Genomic DNA, 24,156 nt, shown 5'->3' on the forward strand with positions numbered 1-24,156 from the left:
TCCCGCCTTCCCCGGCAGCAGCCGCGCCGGCGTTTCCTGCGCATGCGCCGCGCCGGCGCCTGCGCTGTTCAACGGCCGGCCGAGCGCGGCGGGTTTGAACCGGCGCTGCCGCCGAGAGACGGCGGGGCCGGTCTGGCTGGAGTGCTCTCGCTTTCCTCCTCACCCTCCCGAGCGAGCTGGCTTCTCCGGTCGTCGCAGCGGTGAGAGCGGGGCGCTGGGGGAGGAAATACTGGTGTTGGGTCAGGACGTGAGGTAAAAGGGAGGGCGGGGGCTGTCGCGGGTTGTAACGGTTTCGCCGAAGGGGGTGGGAATCGGCAAATCGCTAATTACTAATTTAGCAAACGTGCTAGCTCGTAGTATTTTAAAACTAAGATCAAAATCAAAGCTTCGTTTTCGGGTGTGAGGTAACCACCGGAGGGAGGGGGGTGCGCGCTGTACACAAGGGCTGGCAGACAGTATTAAATGGGGGTTTGCTACACTGCGATGGGGAAGATGCAATTCAGCAACGTTTTTTTATTAATTATTTTCTATAATAGAGTTAATGAGTATACTTACACAAGAGCAACCGATATATAATGCTACTTTTTGTGCCTCCATGCTCTCCTAGCAAGCAAGTCCACCTTTTCTTCTGTTTAATTACTGGTCTTTTAAAAAAAACCTAAACCACCTCTTTAAATATTGATCATCTGACCCAAGCTCCCTGAGAGAGCCTTATAGCAGTTCTCTATACAAACCAGATATTTCTTCTTTATTGCAGTAAATTTCCAACTCCTTTAGTAGTGAACACCTTAATATAATAAAGACTTATCCAGTTTCATGAGGAATCATTGTACTGATATTGCACTGCATTTATCTCCAGAGTTCAGGGGCACTGCTTTGTCTTGTCCTATGCCAATCACTTTGTACTTTCTGTCCTGTTTTCAATTTAGTAAAATATGAGGTAGTTACTACATTTACTGATTCATTTAAGTCCCCTTTGCTTCTTTGATGCATCAGGGTCCTTCTTAAAATTCTGCTTGTGTACTTAGCGTTTGCAACTTAGGTCTTTCTTAAATTACTGCGTTCTTTTTTATTTCCCCTCAGTATGATAATAGAGGAATATGGCATCCTCAGACCTGGAAGATTTATGCTTTCACATCAACACGAAGATTTCAACTATTAAAAAGACCCTTCAATTAAGAAACATAGGTAAAAGAAATTGAGAGGGTTTTGGTTTGCATTTCCTGGTAGGAAATAGGAATGCTCTAATTAGACAAGGAGTGTAATATGAAGTGGAAATCAAGTAAAATAGAAAGAAAAACAACAACAAAAAAAGTGAGCAAGGATGGCAAAATGGGTGCATTATCAGGGAACCAGGTGCCAAGCAGAAAACATGAGCTAAGTGAAAGTATGCTCCTCTGAGGGACTTGGAGACTGGTGGCCAAAAATGCACTCTATATTCTGTATACTTAGTGGGGAAAGCTCCAGATGGGAGAAGAAAAAATATCTTGGCAAGTATGTTAAGCCTAATTACAAAAATGTGCAAAGGCACAGACGGAGGTTTATACAGGTGTCTTGTTCTAGCATTCCAGGAGTGCCTGGCTGTGATGTAAACATGCAGTGAGTAGCAAAATTATTTAAACTGAGGTACTGAAATTGATCTGAATGTTTAGGTTCATCTCTAATCCTTTGCTAGGCACAAATAGACATTACAAAGGATCATTGAAATGTTGGTTAGGAGGGTCATCTAGGCTAACCTCCTGTTTGAAGAGGAACTATAACCGTTTCCAAAGAGAGCAGTAGCTTTCTAGCTCCTCTAAAAGGAGGGAGACCATGAAGGAGAACAGGGTGCTGCAGCCAAGCAGTTGTGAAAGCCAGGCTGTGTTTAAAAGCTGCGTCCTCCACCTGCGACCTGCAGGTTGTGGGTATAACGTAGCGCTTTCCAGCATCGTGCTGGAGAGGGGCCTTCATTCCTGCAGCAGCTTTGAACTCTGTTGGCTGTATGGAGTAGGAGGTTGACTGTTTGACCAGCGAGTATTGCTGCTTCTCCTGGGAAGATATGGTGATTGGGGAGCATAGAGTTAGATAATCACTGCTTGTGGAGGGGAGGGAAATGGGTTTTTGGGTTTGTGTTGGAGGTTTTTTGGCTTTTTGGCTTAACGTTCTCTCTTTGACAGGTCAAGAACCATCCCTCAAATCTATGCTTTGTAAAATAGGACATGAGATGGTTCTCTTGCATGATCTCCTGAATAAAATGGAAATGGAAGTTCAACAGCAAGAAAAACTGAAAAACTTGCTAAAAGTAATCTTTTTTTCCTGTTCATAAAATACTGAAAGATTCAAAGGAATCTTTGATAAATGCGTAGTTGTTCTTTTCTAGATCCTAAGTGATATGTTTGGATGCATGAGGCTGCTTATAAGTGGAACTGGGCCTTGGAACTTATGGTTTACTGATGGTTTATTAAGCAGCTCTCCAGCATAGTGAACATTAAACCTTGAAAAATGAAATCTTTATACATTGAAAGCATGTCTTTATCATATTAGATACTGTGACCTAAAGAGCAGTTCTATTTTTACATCCTTGCAATAGCTATGAAAATGATTTAATTAGAATATTTTATCTGTTGGTGTAGTGTGTGTTTGCAGTGCCTTCATGTGTTTAAGTCTTTTGTGAAAGTGGTGTTTGGGGAATGTAGATGAGTTTCCTGTCGTGTCTCTTCATCACCACCTGCCCAGACATGCTAGGGTGTATTGATAAAGATTTACATCTTGCCCACTCAAATTTCTCTGTCTGTCCTTGCCCTCAAAGTGTCAAGCTTATGTTTTGTCACTCTTAGCTTTGTTTTTCTGAGCTTTTCTAGTTGCTCTTGGGGAAATTAGGAGGTAAAGAGGTAAGATGATGGGGAGAGAGCAAAGAACAGCTCTTAAGTGAAAAAATTATTTTAGCATCACTCTAACAGTAATTTTACTTGCTTGACATTAAGTTTCAGATTTCTGATGAAGTCTATAATTAATTTCAGGAGCTCCAGAAGTCTGCTGAGAGAGATCAAAATGAAGCACAGCACCTCTGTGAAAACATTCCTCCCCATCTGCCTAAACCAACTCAGAGCTGGTATGTGGTACATGAGTATGGAGGTCTTGGGCTGCTCCTGGCAGTGTACAGCTGCAGCATTATACAGCTCTACTCCTTTTACTGTATATTAACTGTGAACTTTGGGGAGCTAAGGTTGTTATATGTATTGATTCTGGAGTTTGCGCTTGACTGATCACTACCAGGCTCATGCTAGCACCCTAACAAATCCCTTTATAAAACACCAAGTTGTTCAGATGGAAGCTTCCAGTGGCAGGTGTGACATTATAGTAGAAAGCTAGTTCTTCGATTAAATCTGACCATTCCTTGCTTTAGAATTGCAAACACGCTGATTTGATAGCTGCAGTGCCTAAGGATTGAAGGGTGAGTTAGTGATCCAAATGCTGGGTCACTAGAACTGAAATTCAACACTGCCCTTCCAAATATAATTTAAAAAAAAAATCCTTTAACTCAGTTATCTTTCTGTGGGGATTTGAATTATGGTTGTGGTATTTTTATTCTGCTTTCCCTGCAGCAGCCTGGCATTTATTTTGGCTAGCAATGACATCCACCTGCCTTTGAGAGGGCTGTACTAAGAAGCTGTTCAGAATAAAGTAGCTCAAGTGACAGAATGAGACACAAGTATGTGAAACAATAGCTATTATTCAAAAGGCTTCTAAGACGTTATAACTCCGACTCGGTTTCTCAGAGTGGTCAGCTCTTTCTCTGGCCTGTTGGAATGGCTTTTTATTTTTGAGTGATGTTAGTGTATGCTAGATGGGGGTCTCTTCTAGATTCTAACATCTGGAGATCCCAGAACTTGTTTCCACCCTTGTAGCTTATCAGAAGGCAGTGCATGAGTCTACTTGAATTCAGGGCTTCCAATATGTGCCCTGAATCTATCAGCTTTACCTGGTCTTGCTCCTAATGCCAGACAAGCCTCAGGCTGAAAACATTACAGGTGTATTCCAGCAAAGTAAAAGGTTAAGAATGTGGAAACAAGGTTACAGAAGAGAAAAATGAACTGTGATTTTAGATAGTGTGTAGTACTATTCTCATCTGTGTAGGTACTGCTTGTATTAAAACATGGGCTAGTCTTAGCTGGTAGAGAGATGGCTTGTGCAGAAGTTTTTTTCTGAATGCTACCCTTTAGACATGAACCCTCAGCCTCCTAAAATGTGTCTAGAGATGTCTTGTTCCTTTTCAATTTCCTTTTCAATTTAGATGTTGCATTTTATTTGTGTGTGCGTATGTGCGAAAGAATGGAAGTTCTTCAGTTATCACTGGGGTTCTGCCTTCCTTTCATAACTTACTTTCTTAATTTAGGAAAACCCTTTGTCTTAAGTTTACGTCAGCTCCTAGAAATTGCTTAGATGCAAATGTGGCTTGTTTAGTGATTGTGTCACCTCTGATACCAAAAAGATTCTTTGGGATGTTGGTTTTACTTCCAATCTTGTCCTGCTTTTGATCAAGAAGTTAATTGTGATACAAGTTTAGCTGGTCCTTCCCTTTCTAGACAGAACCACACATGTAAAACTAAGCAAGTTTTTCTAATAATTTTCTACAGATTGTGCTCTGCCAGCTTACAACTGCTGTTCTGTCAGTGCCCGACAGACCGTAATTGGTCAGAATCCATCTGTATTGGTGTAAATGGGCCTTCAGTCCTCTTCCACAAACCTTCACCTGTTGACCCTCTCCGTTTCTGTTCCTCTATGTCACAAAATGCTTGGGGAGCTGAGTACTAATTGCCTGTTGAGTGAATATCATGAGATAAGTAATGCAGAAAGCAGAGCGAGCACTTGAACACTGGTGAGACAGGCCTTCAAATCTCAGAAGGAATGAAAACGCCCACACAGATGAATTGAACAATTCATGGCTTTAGCTATTGTTTCTCTCTGGTGTTCTTGGTTTTGATGTTCTTATTTACCGGAGGAATCTCACTGAAATAAAAAGCAAGTTCAGTGTATCTAAGCTCTTTGTGTTCCACATGTTTACTGAGAGAGCGGTTTCTCATTACACCAAACCCAGATTTTGAATACGAGCTTCGGTTCTTTGTTTTTGTGGCCCAGGTCAGCAGTGAGCTGCATGCGTACCATCTCACTGCTGCAATGTACAGGGAAGGTAGTGGGGAGGAACCCAAAGCAGAAGTACCTGGGGGTGGGGAATCATCTAGAAAAGATGAGAGCTTTGTTGCAGTGAGGAGGATGGCAGGAGATTGGAATGTACAGGAGGAGTGAAGTTTTAAGATGCAAATTCACCTCCCTCGGTCCTTGTGTTTATCCTTCAATTCCAAACCAACCTCCAGCACCACCAAAAATCCCCACCCTTCCCTTTCCCTCTTCTTTGCTGACATTCCCTGCAACTCGTGCTAGCTCCAGGGTGCCAAGAGTAGTTTTGTGCAGGGCCTCACCTTGTTTTTCAGATGTTTACATCCGAATTAGTTTTAACTCTTGGCATCCTGTATTTCAGAAGGGCTCTGCATTGTGGCACGGCAGGGAGCAGAGCTTCCCCTGTCCCTGTGTCACGGACCAGCCAGTTTGGGAGTCCAGTAGGTGGCACTCGCTGTCCTCCACACTGCAGTCGTCTTCCCTGGGAAATGGGACACTGGGTTTGGGGGTGTCGCATCAAGTGACACATCAAATCCCGGCCCTCAGGTCAACAGAGGCACTGCTGTGCCGTTCGCTGACTGTAGGGTCCCACGTCAAACAAAGATCTCTTCTTGTGGGAAGGTTAGATAGAAGTAGAGGAGCAGTTCTTTGTGACAGGTCAGCTCGGTACTGCTTTAGTTATTTCTGTTGCGTGTCACAGCCCAGTAATGTCCTTGTATTCAGGTGACAGTGAATTTGGCCAAATGCATCCTCTTTGCTGTCCTTCTACCAATGAGTAGGAGAGCAGCTAGGTGGGTGGGTGGCTGGCAGATAACTTGGCGTTTGAGGCTCTAAGCTGAGGGTTTGGAGGAAGGGTGAATTTATAAAAATAATGCTCTAATAATCACTCAAAGCAGGAAATTCCTCAGCTTTTGGGATCTTGCCTTTAAAAAAAAAAAAAAATTAAAAAAAGTCCCAGCCTGCTGGATGGTGTTGGATTTCTTTGCTTCAAAAGATTAATGGATGAGTCAGGCTTCCCGAGATTTGAACTTCTTTCAAAGAGCTATGAAGTATTTCAAATCTGCCTGTTAGGCTGCAGCTCTGTGCTGTGGTTCATCTGATAAAAAGCGAGGCCTCATGTTCTGTGAAATGTAATGGTACACTGAATTCTTAACTGCTCTGTGCTGCATTTGGACTGCTGCCAATTCACCTGCTAGCAGCCTCTCTAGCAGAGAAATGAAGAGCTGTAATGAAGTCAGCTAAAGCATGCAATTTGAAATGGAGTAGGCTTGCTTTATTTATTTTTCTTTCAGGAAAGATGGTGAATTGTGTTCACCCAGCCTCTAACAGATGGGTTGGAACTTAGGTCTGTGAGTAAACAGACTTGATAATATGGTATTCTCCTTACTACTTATCTGCTATTTATACACTTAATATTCATTCATTTTACAGCATCACTGGGCTAACTGTGAAATGTGAAGAACAAACAAAAGTTGTAGAATCCGAACGTGCAAAGAAACCTACAAAAGAGCCAAGGCTTATTAAAGAAGCACCCTTAATAACTGCAGCAGAATTTGAAAGTGTTCCTCCGTAAGTAAGCATGGCTTTTCTTAGACCCTGTCATGCCAATTTGGGTGGCAAATGTAGGTTTGGGAAAGTGAGTTCTTGCAGAACTGAGACTGACAGAGATGTTTTGAAATTTTAAATGTTCCACAGGATGAAACATCATGATGATAGCTCTGAATACTTTATATGCAGTACTGGCAAACCTGAAAATAACATGAATAGAGCTAATTAGGTTCTTTTTTTATCTATATGTTGGGAAGGTCAGAACTAATCAGTTAAAACCCAAACCTCTTATCTCAAAAGTCACTTTAATTGTATGAACAGAAATATGTTAGCTAATAGACAGGGTCTCTTCTTGTTTTGAGAGCTGGCATTTAAAAAAAAAAAAAAAAAAAAAGAGCCATCATCTCATAAGATGGAGGGTATGGTTACGCTTAAAAGGAAAAATAATGATAAATGCTGTTTTTATTTGACCCGACTATTGGTTTCTGAAAACTTGAAGTCTTGACTTATCTATCTCTTTTGAGACAGGAAAATAAATCAGACTTGTTAAAAGCAAAAACCACCTCCCACTGAAATATCCCAAATTTCTTGAGTGGAAAGCTGTGGGTGTTTTCCCCTACCATCAGGACCTGATTAATAGATATCCTTGTCTGAAGTCTGTCATGTAGGAATAACTTTTCTTAAATGGCATTTTGGGGACAATGACAAATATTTCTGCAAAAAACGAGAAAATTCTGTTGATGCCTAAGGCTTAACTGTTATCTAGACTCTAGATTCAGTGTGTTCCCTGACAACACTTGTTTCAATAAGAATTTTTTTTTTAGTCTGTGTTTTACCTGAGACTTTCAAATCATCTTTCCTATAGCTTTCAAAAATTTCAGGTGAGCAGTGTCCATTTTCTTCCACCAAATTGCTTGATCCAAAAAATGAAGGAGCCTGAATGTTGAGCTAATAATAAAGGACTCTTGGTTACTTCTTAAAAGTGCATGCACCTGCTATTTTTATTCTGCAGGTCATCTCTAGTGTTTGGTGGATTTAATCCCTTAGGTACTTCTCTCCTGATAAAATTTTGGAAAGGTAAAGCTGGAGCATGGGAACTTTTGGTCTTTATCTCTGCTAAGGCAAGAGAAGTAGACATAGACCATTCTAGCCAGATGTTGTTTTAACCTCCAGTTAAAGCTATGACCTTCCCTGATAACCCCTTAAAGTGTTTCATTATCCTTCAAAGTTGAAGGTTTTCCACTGCTGTTCGTGGGTGAGGAGAATGGGGAAGCTGGATACTTATATTAATTGCTGGTTTCTAGAAAGGTTGCATCTTAGACTGTGCTTGTGGGGCTATAGATATATTTTTATTCAGATGGGAGAAGCGTGTTTGTTCTGTGGAGGAAGATTTACATGAATTTAAAGAGATCTATTAATCTACCAGTTTTTTCTGTTGCCTGGCAGTGTTGTAATACAAGACTGGGGGAGTCCGCTAAGCTCGCAATTTCAAATACTATTTAATCAAATCTAAGCAGCGAATGTTTGTGACCCAAATTTTCTCACACCTAACATATTCTCTTAGAAGAATGAGAATTAGGTTCATATCCCAGTTCTCCAGGTCAGCACTGGTTCTGATGTAGGACCTCTTTATACCTGCTGGCAATAGTAACAAGGGATACTACTTCATTTTTATGCAGCTCTGGTCCTGGAGCCGGGTAGCTGTGCTAGTACAGGACTGTGCCTATGCTAAGCCTGTCTGAGGGACTTAATAAAGCACAACTGTGCATATGCATCACATATGTGTCTAAATCCCTTACCAGCTGGGTATCATGGGTTTTGAATCAGCCACAAGTCTCATTCCTCTCTCCCTTCCTACCACATCTGTGGTAGATTGTAACTAAAAAATCTAGGTGGTTTTCACCCCCTTTGTCCTGAAAGTGAAGGAGAATTTATTTCCTAACATCATTAGGGCACTAAAAGGGGTATACAGTCTTCAGTAACTTCATATTTTTAGAACTCTGCAGCAGGTATTTAACAAAGGTGCATGCTGTGTTAAGGTGCAGCTGTGGAGCATCTTGATCAAATAGAAGGCTCTTGCACAGTAAGAAACTTGCAAATTATCTTAGCCTTCAAGTCTGTTGCAGAGAGACACTTTTTGGAGGAAGAAAAAGGAAATTGCACAGTAGATGTCTCAGTTAACTTTGAATTCAAGGCAAAGAAAAATGCTTGCTTTATTCTGTCTCTAAAATTCTTACTGCTTAAGATATTTTTAGAATCTGCACATTCATTATAACTCTAAAGTCTCAGAAGATGGTAACTTGGGGGAATATATGTTTCTTTTAGTCTAAGCGTTTTTGAGGGAGCAGGGTTGGCCATTAGGAGATCTATCTCTTTTTCCAGTGGTATATATGTGATGCATTTATGTTGTTATTTTCTTTGAAGAACATAGCACTGTGCTTTGGTTTTCATACCTATGGAAAAAAAAACGTTTTGAAAAGGGCTTCTGTGGATTAAAAAAAGAAATAGGGTCACTTCTTTTTTTAAAAAGAAGTTTGAATGTGTTTGCTTTTGGTATAGTGAAGCAGATTTTAAAGTTATTTTAAAACCTAAATTAAATGGATGAATTTGGAACTTCACAACTTTGTATTTTTATATTAGTGTATGTGTGGACTGAAATAAAAGTCAGCATATATGGGTTTGCTAGCCATGGCTGGATAGCAACCTGAGAAGACTGTGGAGCAGCTGGAGTTTTTATGATCCTTACAGTTATGCACAGAAGAAAAATTCCTGTTGCTTTTTGACAGAATTTAGTTTCAGATTAAGGCACCTACATTTAAGTGTCTGTGACACAGGTGTCTCCACGCTCACCGAGTGGCCCCACTCCCACTCTTGTCACTGAACGTCAGTCAGTACAGTCGGTGAAACCAGAAAATGGCTCAGCTGCCTACCTGCTAATGGCATATTGCTGTTGCCTAAGCAGAACTGTCTGGTGCCGTTGGAGGTGCCTTAGCATGTACTGTCAGATCTTTAGTTCCTGAATTTTCTGTAAACCCCAGCACATCTGCTGGCTCCGTGTGAGCATCTTGGATGCCTGAGGGCCTCTCAAAGAGCACTTGGTTCTGAGGTTTAGGCAACCGAATCCTGCTTCTCTTGTTTCTGCGTCAGGGTGAGCTGAGGTGTTCTCTTGGCTTTATTAAGTGTATTTGCTGTATGTCTATTGATAGTGGGAGCACAGGAACTTAAATATAGGTATTTTATATCTCTGGCCTTAATCTTCATAGCTCTGCACGTTCCCCTGTGACTTTATTAATAGGCTAAGGGATGCAGATAGAGCAATAAATAGCAGTTAATGTATACAGGCAAAGCCCTTCTGTGGTTATAGGCTGTGTTACTTGTTTATGCTGAGTGTGACTGCATTTCAGGGGTGGTAGCGCTGCTTTTATTTGAAAAGATGTTATGTGTGCCAAGTAGAGCGTTTTCATAAAAATGGCTGCACCTCCAGCTTTGAATCTGGATTAATCAAAATATCGAGAAAGTTGAAAACCGGCTGCAAATAAGTTAGTAGCAATTCAGTCTGAAAATTGGAGCAATTGCTTTAGTTTCAGGAGTTTTTACACACCCCTTGCAGACCTGTCTCCCCAGCAGGGCCTGGCTATTATTAAAATCTACAGCAAGCACTTATTTTTAGTTGGCAATTGTAGAATGCCTGCCCACGTTCTAGTTTGGAATATTGAATTTGTAATTGATTAGCTACTTGTGCGTTAAATTCTTTGTATGTTTTCCAAAGATTGAGTTTTTCCATTCTGATTAAAATGAGGGAAGAATTTTCTGTTCATTGATCTTTTCAGTCTTACTGTCCTACAGCTTTTAGCTGCCTGATGTCCTGACCTAAAGAACCCCATTCATTCTTAAAGTGAATTGTAACGCTTTTCTCAGTTCCACACCTCTGCAAACTGATAGTGAACCAAACGCAAACAGCCAAGTTTGGTTTGTTGTAGCGACTGAATGGTGATCACAGGATAACTCAAGTTGCAAGGTTGCCCTGGCTCTTACTGCAGTGTTTTCTGGGGTTTTGTTTGGTATTTAGCTTACTGCTTGTCATATGAGTGTCACATTTCCTTTTTATATAATGGCTTCTCAGTTTGTAGCATGTTTCCTTTTCCTTGAATGCATGCCTTTACATCTATAAATGCTGAATAGCCTTACTTGCAAATATTCCAGTGTTCTAATATTTCCACATCACTTTGTTTTTATCTTCTGTGCTTCCTGTACCTCTAGGCTGTTATCAACAGATCTTATTATTTTAGTACTAGTTTTATGAAATGCTCTGGAAGTTCAGAAGCGGATGTTGGTAGTGCAGAACTGTGTCTGTATAGCTCAGTAGGCTGCACAATAAAATACAGAAAACAACACAAAACTGGTATTTCTTCAAAAAACCCCAAAGGAATGGCTGTAAGATCAAACACGGGTTATTTATGATTATAATATGAACCAAATTGCACTCTTAGGCAGAAACATCTAATTTCAGTTTTAGCTCGTGTTATGTTTTCTGCAGAGTTGCTCGGTTTTTCTGCGTTTGTAGTTTAAGTGGTACTCTGTAAAAGCAACCTTTATTCCATTTTGAAAAGCTCCTTACAGCTTAAGCACTGGATATCTTTTACTTCTTAATGTAGCTTTCTAATGTTTCATCTTTCTGGCTTTTCAACATTATTAAACAATCAAGGAAATGAACAAAATTAACTACTATGTTTATTCATTAACACAAAGCAGAAGAAACCGCCCCTAACTAGGAATACCATTTTCAATTATGGGTGATGAAAGAGAAAAATAAACACGGAACTTCATTTGTGACTTTCTGGTTATGGATTTTTGTTTTTATTTGTAGGTATATGAAAGGTCGTTTAACATATGATCAGATTAATGCAGTTGTTCAAGATATGAACAAGGCTGTGGTGGGCAAGTACAAGATCCTGCATCAGCCTTTGAAATCTATGAATGCAGCAGTCAGAAATCTCTACCACAGGTTCCTGGAAGAAGAGACTAAGGATACAAAAGGTATTTTTTTTTTCTTTTGTTAGTAGCAAATTCATAGCATTTGGGTATTGCAGCACAAGTATAAAAAATATTGGACAAGATACTGAATGACTAATGACAGCACGTGCTTTTCACGTTATAGTGTAACTTATAGCATCTTATTCTCAGAAAATAGCCCATCCAGGCACTCTGGTAGCTGGTGGAATGGTTTAATCCATGGGAGTGTTTAAAACCATTAGTCCTGAAAAATTTTAGAAAACCTGCTATTGCTTATTCTCAGACAGAGAACAGGAAAAAAAATAAAAATCTGTAGACTTAGCAGGGCTTTCCTTCCCTTCCCAGCACAGAGTGCCACAGTCTAAATCAGATTTGGCCCTGAAGAATTCCTGTCCGCTACGGGGGGCGAACAACACTTTGACAGTCTGGAGCAATGAAGGTTCTGGTTGTCCCTTGATATAAGGGGATGACAAGAGAAATGGGATTCATCTCCAGATCAGATTCTAGGCCATAAGGAATATAAATGTCTTATTACTGTACAGAACTGGGTAGTCAGTATAAAATCCAGTCACCTCTTCTGGATAAAGTCCTATAGTGTAGCAACAAGGGTTGTCCTTGTGACTGAAGAGTTTTCCCATAACTGATTTGGTTACTTTTTATATGTTTTCACTGAAAACATGTCACTCTCACAGTGTGTTGTAGCAAAAACTTTGAGTGCACAAAGATTTAATTTGGAATCACTACCAGTTCTGGAAACTCCTAGTTTAATAACCAAACTGCATAAACTGTGTTTTCAGTTTTTAAGCTAGAATGGACATGAACTATTAAAAATTTGGTCTGAAGCTGGGAAATCTGGGTAATGAAGTCATGCTGCAGTGGCTTTGTGGAAGAGACAGGGCTGTCTGATAACCTTAAGAAGTTTTCTCCTCCTAAAAGCACAGAGGGAGTGAAAATGCACCTAAATGTCTCAATTTAAAAGCAAGTTGTACTTAAAGGTTAGTCTTTCCAAAGATATGTGGGACAATAAATCTCTAATATTAAAATCTCCTTTTTGACATTCCTTTCCTTCTGAAAACAAGTATGTAATTATTGCTGGGGGGGTGTACTGCACATACCAAGCTTGGCCATGTCCTTAGAATGCCCTCATATTTCCAAGTTCAGACATAAAGCGTGGAGCAAACTGTCTTCTGTCTGACAGCGAGAGAACTCTTTTTCTGTCAACACCTTAGCGCCCACCTCTCGATTTTGCCCTGGACAGAATGCGAGAACATTCTGCCCTAAGCACATTCACTGGGTACTCGGGAGTCACCTTATGACAAACTACAACTACTTCCTTCCTTTGGATTTGTCGCTCATCAAGACTCTCTCAGTATTTATGGAATGGTGATAACATCACTAACTTCTAGATTCTAAATGCATCTCTTCTGTAGGGAAGGAATTCTGATATGATGGATGTGCCTGGCACGTTTTTTCTTTTGAGACCTATAGGATAAATATGTCATATGAAAGTCAGTGTTGTAAAGGACTTTAATAAAAGCATGCTAAAGGCATGCAGCTAGACTACTTCACGTGACTGGCTTCTGATTTGGGCTCGGATAGTTTTGTTTTTTTTTTCTAGACAAGTTCTGCTTCAGTCTAACAATGGCTCATATTAATCTGGGATTTCTTAAAATACTTGCTTCATCTTTTTTAACTTACAGTATCTTTTTGGTTTAACTGTTACTGTCCTCAGGACGATAGTAAGGAGAGTAAGGAGTTTGAGCCCATGGCTCTCGAGGAGAGGCTGAACGCCAGAAGGGCCCTCCTAGGCCTGGAACGCTGCTTAGTCTGCACTGTGATCCACGGCAGCCTCGGCTGCAATGAAGGAGCCATTCTAGCAACTTGAGAAAGCTACAACCAGTCAGAGAGAACTTTCTACCAGAAAGTGGTTTTTTGTCTGAAAGTCTGAAAAGTTGAGGCTTTTAATTTCTTCAAGTACCTGAGAGACAGTCTTTATTTTCTTGTTTATGTTGGAAAGTTCAGTTAGGAAACTAGGACATTCAGCATCTGAGAGAGAGAGTGTGTATGTGGTAGGGTTTTTTGTTTTGTTTTTGTTTGTTGTGACTAATCATCTAGAAAGTCCAGAGAAAAGGTCTGGCAGGCTGTCAGACGGTTCTTATCTGGCCAGCACAAAATGATTAAATGTCTTTATCCATTGCATTTTTCAGGATGAGGTTGTGCATTCATTGATTTGTTTGCTTAAATTTCTGCTGTGAGTGTCTCTGCTTAGGATTCCCACAGTTTCTCAGACTGGGCTGATTGCCAGCTGACCTCTTCCTCTGATTTCAAGATGAGAAAAGATGCTGCCTGGTTTATCAGAGTAACTTCCCAGCCAGTAAGGTGGTGATCCAGTTAGTTTAACTAGTTATTTAGTGCACGGACCTACTGCTTCCAACCAAACCACTACCCTTTAGCCAGCTCTGGTTTCTTCATAAAAAAAATCCTGCTATGCTGAATGCTGCTGCCCGTAATTCTGGGCAAATATAAGAAGAAGTCATATTCTGCACAGATTCAGGACGTTATGATGCTCCCCTAGACGTAACAGACTGTGAAACCGGTATGCAGGTTTTCCCTGGGTTCCTAACACCGTGTAGGGGTATTGCCCTATTACTGGAAATTGCAAATGGTCTCTATGCAACTGTAGTTATATTTTAAGCAGTTACACAGGTTTTTTCCTCTTCCTAGTAAACAAACTTTCCACTTCTCATCTGTACGTGAATTTGGCAGTGTTGCAAGCTCTGTTGAGATTCCAGTATAGTTCCCATCTGATGGAAGACTTCCAGCTTTTGGCAGTTGTTGTCTCTGGAAGATTCTACTTCCTATTAGATATCTGTGCCACCAACTCTCAAAATGGCCCAGTCTGTGAGAAAACATGGCCTGTTATTCTTCAGCTCTGAGCAATGTTTAGGGGAACCTGTGCCAATAAACAGCGCTCTGGGACCTTAGTTCTAATGGCCGTCACATCCCTGGATGCTCCTTCAGAGTGGAGTGCGTGTCCTGTTAGATCACTCGTAAGATGAAATTTAAAGATGAAATGTTTACATAAAAAACATAGATTTGCCTCTGTAAACCTCCTTTGTACTCGTTTAATAAATAAACAAAAGCTTTCCTGGCATCTTCAGCTTTCCAGCTAGCATCACCTACTTTCTCCTTGGTTAAACTGGAAGGACTCGCCAATAACTTTATAGAAAGAAGAGGTGCTCCATCTTAGATAAGATGATGCTGCCTCTGCCTGCCTTTAAGGGTAAAAGGAGGAGGGAGAATCCTGTCCTCTTTTTCCAAGCTAGAACATCCCTAGCCTTGTGACTTCTTTCTTAGAAGACTTGAAAGCATGATACTGCAGAATAATGTTATTTCCTTTTACTTACTCTCCTTAGAGATAATTGGACATTTCTTCCTTATGCCTTAATTAGCATGTTCCTGGTTTCGGATTGCTTTTCATTCTTATGGTTTTGTGAAGATGCGTGGTTAAAACCTTATGCCATGTTACAGGAAGTATTAAATGAACAGTCATTTTGCTAGATCTATAATTATCTCCGATCTGAGCAGTGTATAAAGACTGAATATGAAATCACAGCCAGTGAATATAGCTATGGAGTGCTAGAATAACTCCTTCCATCCTCCTGTCTACTGTTAGCTTGTGAGGACTTTCTCTTGGGGTTCTGTTGCAGGCATTTTAAATGCTTTAACTCCAGTCAAGGCCTTGGTTTCTTACAAGCACTTGATAATGAGAATTGCCTTTTAGAAGTAGTTAATCAACTACAAGAAGGGATGGGCTGCCAGCTCTGATACAGGACCTTCCTATGCCATTTTCTTAAAGACACAGGGAGGGTGCTGTTCCAAGTGGTTAGTCTTTTTCCTGCAGCTTCTTAATTAAAGAAGAATGATTCTTTTCCAAATCTGATGGCAGTCAAGGGAATGGTGGGCTGCGTAGCTCTGATGTATGCAGGGCTCCTTCCTTTAATTTGCCAAAGGCCAATTCCAGAACTTGAGTGCCTGCTGAGAGAACATCATCAGGCCACAGCTTATTTCAGACATTGCAAAGCAATTACTTGGGATTCAAATTACGCTGCTGCTCAACTGTGTTCCATGACTGAAACGCTGAAGTGTGATGCCTTTCTCTGTAAAGCTGTGCTGTGATCTTTAAGCAGACCCTGAGCATCTCGTTGGTTTTGCTCAGGTCAGTGCTTTGGATGTCCCTAAGAGCAGAACACCTATGGGCAAGGCCTCAGAGAGAAGTTTACTGTTAGGCATCAAGGCTCTTCAAGGTGTGCTGTCAATTGACTTTCTACTACCCCCATCTTCTGGCACATCTGTGGAACGTCTCATATCTGGCCCTGGGTGGTGTTTTGGACTGCTGCAGACTTTATACCTTGATAGAGGAGCATGGATGGCTTGAGAGATGTTAGTAGATACAGCTGACAACAGACGGACCTCACTGAATGGGGCCTGTGGACGATGCAGGGTAGTTGAACTTAATGGGAAGGTCGGCAATTCTTCGTTCTGGTGACAAATTTAGAAAGTAGAACAAAGTTCCTGAGCTAGTGTGAGGCCATCCTACTGCCGATTGTTTTCAGCAGTGTGCGGAACTGTTAAAAAGAGGTGGTATTGTTGTGAAATAAGTGTATCCTACAACATAGGCATTTCTATAGCAAAGTCATTATTTGTTTTCCAGGTGAATTTTTTATTGTGGAGGCTGATATCAAAGAGTTCACTCAACTGAAAGTGGATAAGCGCTTCCATAGGATCCTCAACATCCTGCGCCACTGCCAGAGAGTGAGAGAAGTTCGTGGCTCAAGACTTGTCCGCTATGTCATCTGCTAATGAGCTTTCCATATTCTGCTTACCCAAGATGCAGAAGGCAGAAGTATTTTGAGATGCAGAGAGATTTTTGTTGTCTGCGGAGAGATTCTACGTGTGGGCATTCCTATCCAGCTCTCTTATTTTCTAAAAGGCAGTAGTGAGGACCAAGAAGTGTTTTTCAGCCATCTCTCCTAAATTAGGAGTGGCAACATCAAATGGCCTTGAAGTATTTGAGTTTTGTTTTGAAAACTTGAGAGGAACTACTGTCTTTTACTAAATTACAAAGGCAAACCAGATGGGCAATAGGCACCTGTGGTCACAGGTGGTTTTAATCACATTTTCAGGTCAGCACTTGAAAGTTAAATTCTCTGCATGTTAATAATGTTCCTTTTGTGTTTATGAGTCGGAGACTGTGTTTAAGACTCTGTAGCTACTCAAAGGAAGCATTTGATTCTTTTTTTTTATAATCCCTCAAACCAATTTCCAGATTTCCTTTTCTTAATCTTTTTCTTCTTATCCTAATTGTATGTTTTGGAGTTTCCTGCTTTGCTTGAACAGGAAGATCTGAGGGGGTTTAAACATTTCCAGACTGATGATCGGTAGTTCTGTTAGCCATGTGGTTTTCATACTTCATCATGCAGCCAGATTTTTTCCCGCAGACCAACCCATTAGAATGAAACAGTAGAGCAGTGGGTTTTTTTAAGTGGAAATGTTGACTTTCACTTTGAAAATACTGGTCAAACTCATCACAGTTTTTATTATAAAGGTTGCTTTCAAATGACCTGTTAGTCTAGTAAGTTCCAGAGTAGAATTATTGTGATAAATATCAACTCTGCTAGTAATCAAAACTGTTTTGATAAGAAAAGCTATGGTCTTTTTCTTCCATGAGCCTGTACCTGCTGTTACCCGAACATCTAATCTAAAATGCCTCCTCTTGTACCTTGTCAGTGTTAAGATGACAATTTAATGAGCAAAAGACCCTGAATGAACTCTGAACTTTCTCAATAAAGAGATCCTGGTGAGTGCTATATAATCCTAGAGTCCCTTTTTTTTGTGTGTGTGTGTGGTGGTTGGTTTTTTGGGGTTGTTTTATTGGTCTTTTGCTCTGGGATGTTGAGATCCAAGCTGAGGTCTCTATTCTGCATCATATTGGAATATATTTCATGTTCAGATAAACACACAGCATAGGAGGATGTGCAAAATCAGGTTCCATAGGTGTCAGTTGAGTCCATCTGTTAAACATCTGTTTAACATAAAATAAGCAAAGCTTATTTTATGTTAAATAAGTGTAGAGGTTTGGGTCCATGGATCATCAGGTCCTTTTATTTTGTTTGTTTGTTTGTTTTGCCTAGCTTCATGTACTCTTAAGAGTCTTTCAAGATTCAGGGCTTGAAACCTTCTATTTAATAAAAAGAAATCTCCTCATAAAGCAGTTGCGCTGGCTTGCCTTTTATTTTATGTTTGGTTTTGACATTTCCAGGTGACTTGTTCCAGACTGTCCAGCAGCCTAACTTCTGTTTCCTCCTGCTCTCCTCTGATCATCTGACTCATCAGCTCTCCAGCCCACACCAGGAGGCGATCCTGTTGCATAGGCGTCCCTAGAGGGAGGTTGGTCTGTTGGACACGGGGCTATTTCAGTATTTACAGCATCTTGACTTTTCTTCCTCTGCAATTTACTTTGTGATTGTAAGGCTTTAACTTTAAAACTGTGGAGAAGAAGCAAAAAGAGCCCCAAATGGACCCAAAAGAACCATATCCAAGTGAACGCTTTGCGAGGAGAGGTCTAAGTATACAGGACAGTTATGGCAGGCTTAAAAAGGAACTTGTTGATGGGCAAAATGAGACTGAGAGACAGGTGTCTAATGTTTCAATTATTATTACAATCAGGGAAAGATGAGACACCCTTTCTTAACGATTGTTTAAAAGTTGCTGTTCTCCAAACGTTTGATTTCCTCACTGTTCAAACGAGCAGGACTTTGGATGGCGAAAGCCCTGTGTAGCACTAGGGGCAGGAAACACGCAGCTGCGGCAGCTCTGCGGGACCTTTTGGCGAGACGCAGAACCTGCACTAGCAGATTTAAAGGCTGGAGTAGAGGGAGAGTAATGGAAATCGGGCAAGCTTGCAGTGACTGTGCCCTCTGACAGCTGGTGTAAGGGCAGACTGTAGCCAAAGACTAACCTGTGCTTCTAAAATGGCCGAGCGCTGCTTGTGCCAGCATGCAATGTGATTGTGCTCACCGCAGCCCAATGGCTGCTTGTTGCCAACAGGTTGGGGTTTTTTTTATACTTAAGTTGAGGTCCTAGAGATTGCCTTCTGCTAGACATTAAAAAAAAACCCAAAACCTGAGAGTATACAACATAACCTTGTGTTTGGCTGTTTGCAGTAAAGTCCTGATAGTTTTGTCAAAAGTTTTTCTTTCTGTTCAGGTATCATCACTATGGTGGTTTTTTAATTTTTTTTTTTTCTTAGTACTTGTTTTGGTCTGGGTAAGCTTGGTTGCTGCCTGAATATTTTTCTCCTGCTTGTAATTCCTTTTAATGTTTTGTTGTGGGAATTGCAGTTTGTGATTAATTAGATGTTGGTTAACAGCTTTCAGTCTGTTACTATGGAGTTTTTAATTTTCTAAACTATTTTCCCTCAGGCGATTCTCACAAATGTGCTCATTATTTTAATCCTCTATCCTAACATTATGTTTTCTTTCTTCTACTTCTCACGAGGTAGTCTAGCCATGGATTGTGGTCACTTACTGTACCCTTCCACCTTTCTTCCTCAAAAAGTTCACGCTGACTTGCGAGCTGGAAAAGTGTAACGCCCTGGTGTCCCAGGTGCTCGGGGAGTTCCTGTCTCTTCTCTTGAATGAGTTTTTGGTGTTTGGGGCACAAAATGTTCATCTCCAGGAGTTGCCTCAAAAGATGACTATCTTCTGCTGTACGTTTACTTATTTCTCTCCTTGGCTAGCGCTCCCCGTATCTTTCATCGGCATACAATTGGCAATAGCCCTAGATACCAGTAAGTGTTTCTGACAGTCCTGCCAGATGGTTTAATGTAATAGTCCTCCAAAATACAGCTAGCTTGCAGCTTTCCAGAGCTAACTTGCGCTCTTCCAAATGTCAGCTTCTCTGATATTTCAGCTTCTGAAAACACGGAAATAAAACTGAAGTAACACAAAGTTAATTACCTGATATATGAGAAAGGAATTGTGTTCTTCCCGCAGCCTTAATCTGTTCTCTTCAGAACATAGCTCAGTTTGTGCTTTCACACCCATTGCTCTCTACCCCCGGACATAGCGGGAGCTGTAAGAAACAGGAGAAGCAGTTGATGAATACATATTTGGTGAGCAAAGTTACCTCCTCGGGCTGGTCTAGACAAAACATGGAACTTAATGTTTGTGATAATCTGATATGATGTGGTAAATGTCTTGGGCGGAGGCGGAAAGAAACGTCTGCTGAATTTGGCCTTGATGGTCAGAAATCAAACTGAATCCTATTGCCCTTTGTGCGGTGGCGGGGGGGGGGGTTGGAGGAGGGGAAGATGCCGTTTGACAAGGAGAAAGCATCGTTGCACAAGGCTGGCGGGAACAGGAGTGATGAACTGCCCGACCGTGCTGCTTGGAAGAAGGCAGCCAGCAACATGCACGGTCCCAGGGGAGTTGGGGTTTGTGCCTGTCGGGGACCCACGCATGCATCTTAAAAAGTTAAAGCAAAGTTGCTTTTTAAAATGCTCTTTGCTCCTGTTGCTTTGCTGTTTTGTTAGTTAAAAAATGGATCTTTTTGTTCTCCTTAACTTCTCTTTTGAAGAGGCACTGATGGAAATAATTAGCTGTTGAAATCAATGCTCAAAGCGCTCTTACCCGTGAGTATTTAGTTTGGTTCGGTTTAGCTGCGTGTTATTTCAGGAGGCAGTGATTTCCATCTGTGAGAGCACATGTTCCCTTTCATAGTGCCCACGAGGAGGAACAGAAAACAAGCGTTTCATGTCATTCGTGCTGCATCTTCGCTTATAGGGAGTTAATACTGAACAAAGCCGGTAAATAGCTGTGTAAGGGAATGCTGGATAAAGAAGGTAATTGATATCAAGGACTCTGACAGAAGAGTCTCTGAGTTGAGAAAGGTGTCTCTCCGATGCACGGTTTTATCAAGCAACCCTCTTAACTATTTTCTTAATTTAAAACAAACAAACAAAAAAACCCCAACAAACTTTTCTCTAGGATGGTGCTTACTATGGCTCAAGGAACTAAATAATCTTGACGTACCATCGTGATTACAATCACTCGATAAATAGGCAAATCTGCTTGCCTTCCCCTGCCCCATGCAAGCATGTGTACCGGCGTGCGTTCATCAGAGGAGTGGCACGGCTTCGCGTTTCAAACAAGCTACGAAACCATGCAGCTATCTACAGAGAAATCCTGTGCTGCGAATCAGCATGGAAAAGCAGGAAACCTTGATTTAAATCAATTATTTTTAATCTAGTTTTGCATTTATAAGGTTTTTTGAGTGCTTGATCCTTACTGGACAAGACCCCTTAAGACATGTTAACTGCAACCAAAACCAAGAGCTCGGCTAAACTTGGAACCCGTGCGGATGATAACCAGGAGAATGTATATTTAAGCAGCTACAAAGTTTAATATCCTCGTAATTAGGTTTACCATTTTCCACAGTAAAGTACAAAAACTAAGTGTCGCTTCCTTATTAAATGGTTGATTTTAATTTTTTTTTTTTTTTTTTGATCTAACTTGTGTCACAGGGACTTTCCTGGGAATTGGGATGCAATTAAAATGCAGAAAAATTTGTTTAAATGAAACCACTTTAAACACGCTGGGGTTTATGTATGGGCAGATGCACTTACGCATTTTATATGTATAGACAGGAACATGGAACAAGTTTATTCCTACATGTGTTGCTTTCAAAGCTGAATAAAAACAAGTATTTTGGAAAGCTATGATCGAAACCAATTAAGTGTATTTTTACTTTGATGTATTAGGTCGTAGCCTCTCCTCCCTCGTATTGGGAATTGCACTAGGAAAATAGGTTTTCCCGTTTCCTCAATTCTTCATGGATTTGCTGAATGCAAATAAAGTAGTGGAATATCATAGCAGTGAATAGCAACGTGATGGCTTTACAATTTTTTCTATTCCAGTTTAGTAGTGCTTCTTATTTAATTGATGTGAGATTAATATGTGATAAGTCCAGGCCTTTAAGTCACTTGGACTCTCCTGGCAATATTTTAAGGCTGTTTCATGCCCAGGAAAAGTCTTGTGGATTGATCTGTTCTGAAGTTTGCTTTTTTTCCCACTTTTAAATTTTTTTTTTTTTTTAATTTCAAGGGGAATCGGCTCATGGGAGTAGCTCAGCCCCCGTTCCCACGTACCTCTTCGCGCTGGCCAGCCTCATCTTATTCTTCCCTGCTGACGCAGCTTCTCTTGCCCTGTGCTGAGCAGCAGCATTTCAATTATGAACTAATGTTTTACATTTGATATTTATGCAGCAGCTGAGAAACCTAAATAATTAAATTTCCCTGTGGCCCAAGCAGGCCAGGAGTCGGATGAGCTTCTTCATAGACGTGAGCTGTGCTGGCTTAAAGGATTTGCTGGCGTAATGGTTGCTACGTGTATGCTCGTTCCTTAATAGAAACCAGCGCGCTAATCATTAATAATTCAGCTGTGGCTCAGCAAATCAGATTAACCTTTGGGAACGCAACGCACCGAGGTTGCTTTTCTGTGCAGCCTTCGTTTTCAAAGTAGAAAAATGATTTGTTCATAGCAAGGAAGAGACCTGCAACTTGCTTCTGGATAGTTCATTTGGGGGAGTCGGCCGTGAGTAAGTGTGACTTAAAGTCAGTTGTTGTGCGAGTCTGAGATTTATTCAAGCTATTAAAAAGTTTGGCTTTAATAATCCATATTTTCCTGTTTTGTTTTAATAGTCTGAGGTTTTACGTGATGCTTTCAGCCGTGCCAGAGCACCTCCGTCTTGAGCTGCGCGGGGACGTCAGGAAGACTTGCAGAGTTGCCGCAATTGCGTGATACCCGCTATGGGAGCGTACGGGTGTTAAATATCCGTCCAGTATCTCCTTGCTTACATCTTGCCTTGGTCTCTCTAGGGAGACCTCATCTCTGGGCATCCCTTTCTTCTCTTCTCAGTCACAGGTGGATGCAATGAATTATCCAGAACTTCAAGGTGCTGGGTTGGTGAATTTTGTTAAAATCTGATTTGCAGATAATTCTGCTTCCCTAGCTCGTGTCTCTAACCGTGCCAGACAGTGCTGCCTCACCTTCTCCTCGTGCCGCGTCTCGGGATGATGACAGACAGAGATACCCGCGGTAAGAAGAAATCGAAGTGGGGTCAGCAGCGATATGTTGGAGGAGACTTGATCACAGCGGAGCACAGATGAAAGTAGGAATCAATTCATCTGGCTATTGCAAAGCAAGCCAATAAAAAATATAAATAAATATTATATTAAAAACTGGGCTTACCAAATGGGAACTCTATGTTAGAAATGGAAAGCAGTCAGTCAACTTACTAATTACAGGTGGGGACTTGGCTTGGACCCTTTCTCTGTGAGGTCCCAGTTGCATCTTAGGACAAATTAAAAAGAAATTAAAAGATGGAAGTGAGGATGGCTAAAAAGGTTTGATGTTAGGGAAAAGATAGGAATTTGGGTTCCTTAATGTAGAAAGAGATGATTCAAGGGGAGACAACATTGTGTTTGAAGCGGCTGTTATGCTGACCCCGCTGTGGGGATGGATGGGTGGGGTAGGAAAAGGGATAAGTATAATAAACTGAAGCCACTTCTGGAGATTTCCAACCTCACTGTTTGCAGAGCCCAAAACCTTGCAGTGAAGCTGTGGGCCCTTAACGGTGGGTTCAGCTTTACCCTCATGGAGCTTGAGGATGATAAAACACAGGAAGGTGCTACGGAGGGATGATGCACAACCACTGGAGGCTGTTGGCCATGGTCTAGGTTGCACCAAGCCTGGACCAAGATCTCGAGGAAATAGTTATCCATCCTCTCAGTCCTGTAATTTCAAAATCTGCCAGTTCAGGCTAATTCTTCCTTGAATGGCCTTGTTCCTCACTTGTAGTGGCAGCAGCTCTCTGGATGTCCTGCCCTTCCCTCTGCGAGATCTCAGGAATAATTGCAAAGGGAGAAAAAGACCCGTTAACCTTTACCGTCTGTCTCTTCTCTGTATAATCCAGTTGGTGTTTGTCTTGATGGCGATAATTACTCAGAAGTATGTAATTGCAAGACAAATGTTTAATTAAGAGTGGGTTTATCGCTAGTCTCTTGTCTGCTTCCATCTGGAAAGAGCGTGGTTGTGTCGGTTGTCTTGGCAGCCTGGATCAAAGGTCTGACGGCCTGACTCTGCACCCTTGCAAAAAAGTAAGGAAATAAATTAAAATACTAATGGGACCCTTCGTTCCCTGCTGCTGTCATGTGGAGCTTTTAATTTCTAAATAATACTTTGCCCAAAATCCACATCATCTGAGGACGCCCGCTGTGGATAAACCAGGTTCACCTTCAAATGAATCCATAATTCAGGACGGTGTCCTCTACCTCATCAGAGCTCCAGGTGCCTTGTAAGGAAAATGGGGGGAAAA

The 24,156-nt window shown here is 41.2% G+C and overlaps 1 protein-coding gene across 2 annotated transcripts; it reads left to right on the plus strand.

Moving 5' to 3' along the window:
• The first annotated feature begins 41 nt into the window (after positions 1-41).
• Positions 42-22,952, plus strand: SKA1 (spindle and kinetochore associated complex subunit 1). 2 transcript variants are annotated; one of them, XM_075489082.1, is made up of 7 exons: positions 42-200; positions 1,084-1,188; positions 2,157-2,281; positions 3,000-3,091; positions 6,589-6,726; positions 11,573-11,742; positions 22,792-22,952. In XM_075489082.1, the coding sequence occupies exons 2-7, from the start codon at positions 1,101-1,103 to the stop codon at positions 22,854-22,856; spliced, it is 678 nt and encodes a 225-aa protein (XP_075345197.1). In that variant the 5' UTR covers positions 42-200; positions 1,084-1,100; the 3' UTR covers positions 22,857-22,952. The 2 variants fall into 2 exon arrangements, with proteins under 2 accessions (XP_075345197.1, XP_075345196.1); XM_075489081.1 differs by lacking the exon at positions 22,792-22,952 and adding an exon at positions 16,433-16,654.
• Positions 22,953-24,156: the final 1,204 nt, after the last annotated feature.

The sequence above is a fragment of the Mycteria americana genome, assembly GCF_035582795.1.
Source record: "Mycteria americana isolate JAX WOST 10 ecotype Jacksonville Zoo and Gardens chromosome Z unlocalized genomic scaffold, USCA_MyAme_1.0 Scaffold_30, whole genome shotgun sequence".
In the NCBI taxonomy this organism is placed as follows: Eukaryota; Metazoa; Chordata; class Aves; order Ciconiiformes; family Ciconiidae; genus Mycteria; species Mycteria americana.

Bases quoted from the DNA above. Each gene is read 5' to 3' on its own strand.
- SKA1 (XM_075489081.1), top strand. From the start codon at position 1,101: ATGGCATCCTCAGACCTGGAAGATTTATGCTTTCACATCAACACGAAG. The intron at 1,189-2,156 runs GTAAAAGAAATT...TCTCTTTGACAG, and splicing joins CCTTCAATTAAGAAACATAG to GTCAAGAACCATCCCTCAAA. The intron at 3,092-6,588 runs GTATGTGGTACA...TTCATTTTACAG, and splicing joins CCTAAACCAACTCAGAGCTG to CATCACTGGGCTAACTGTGA.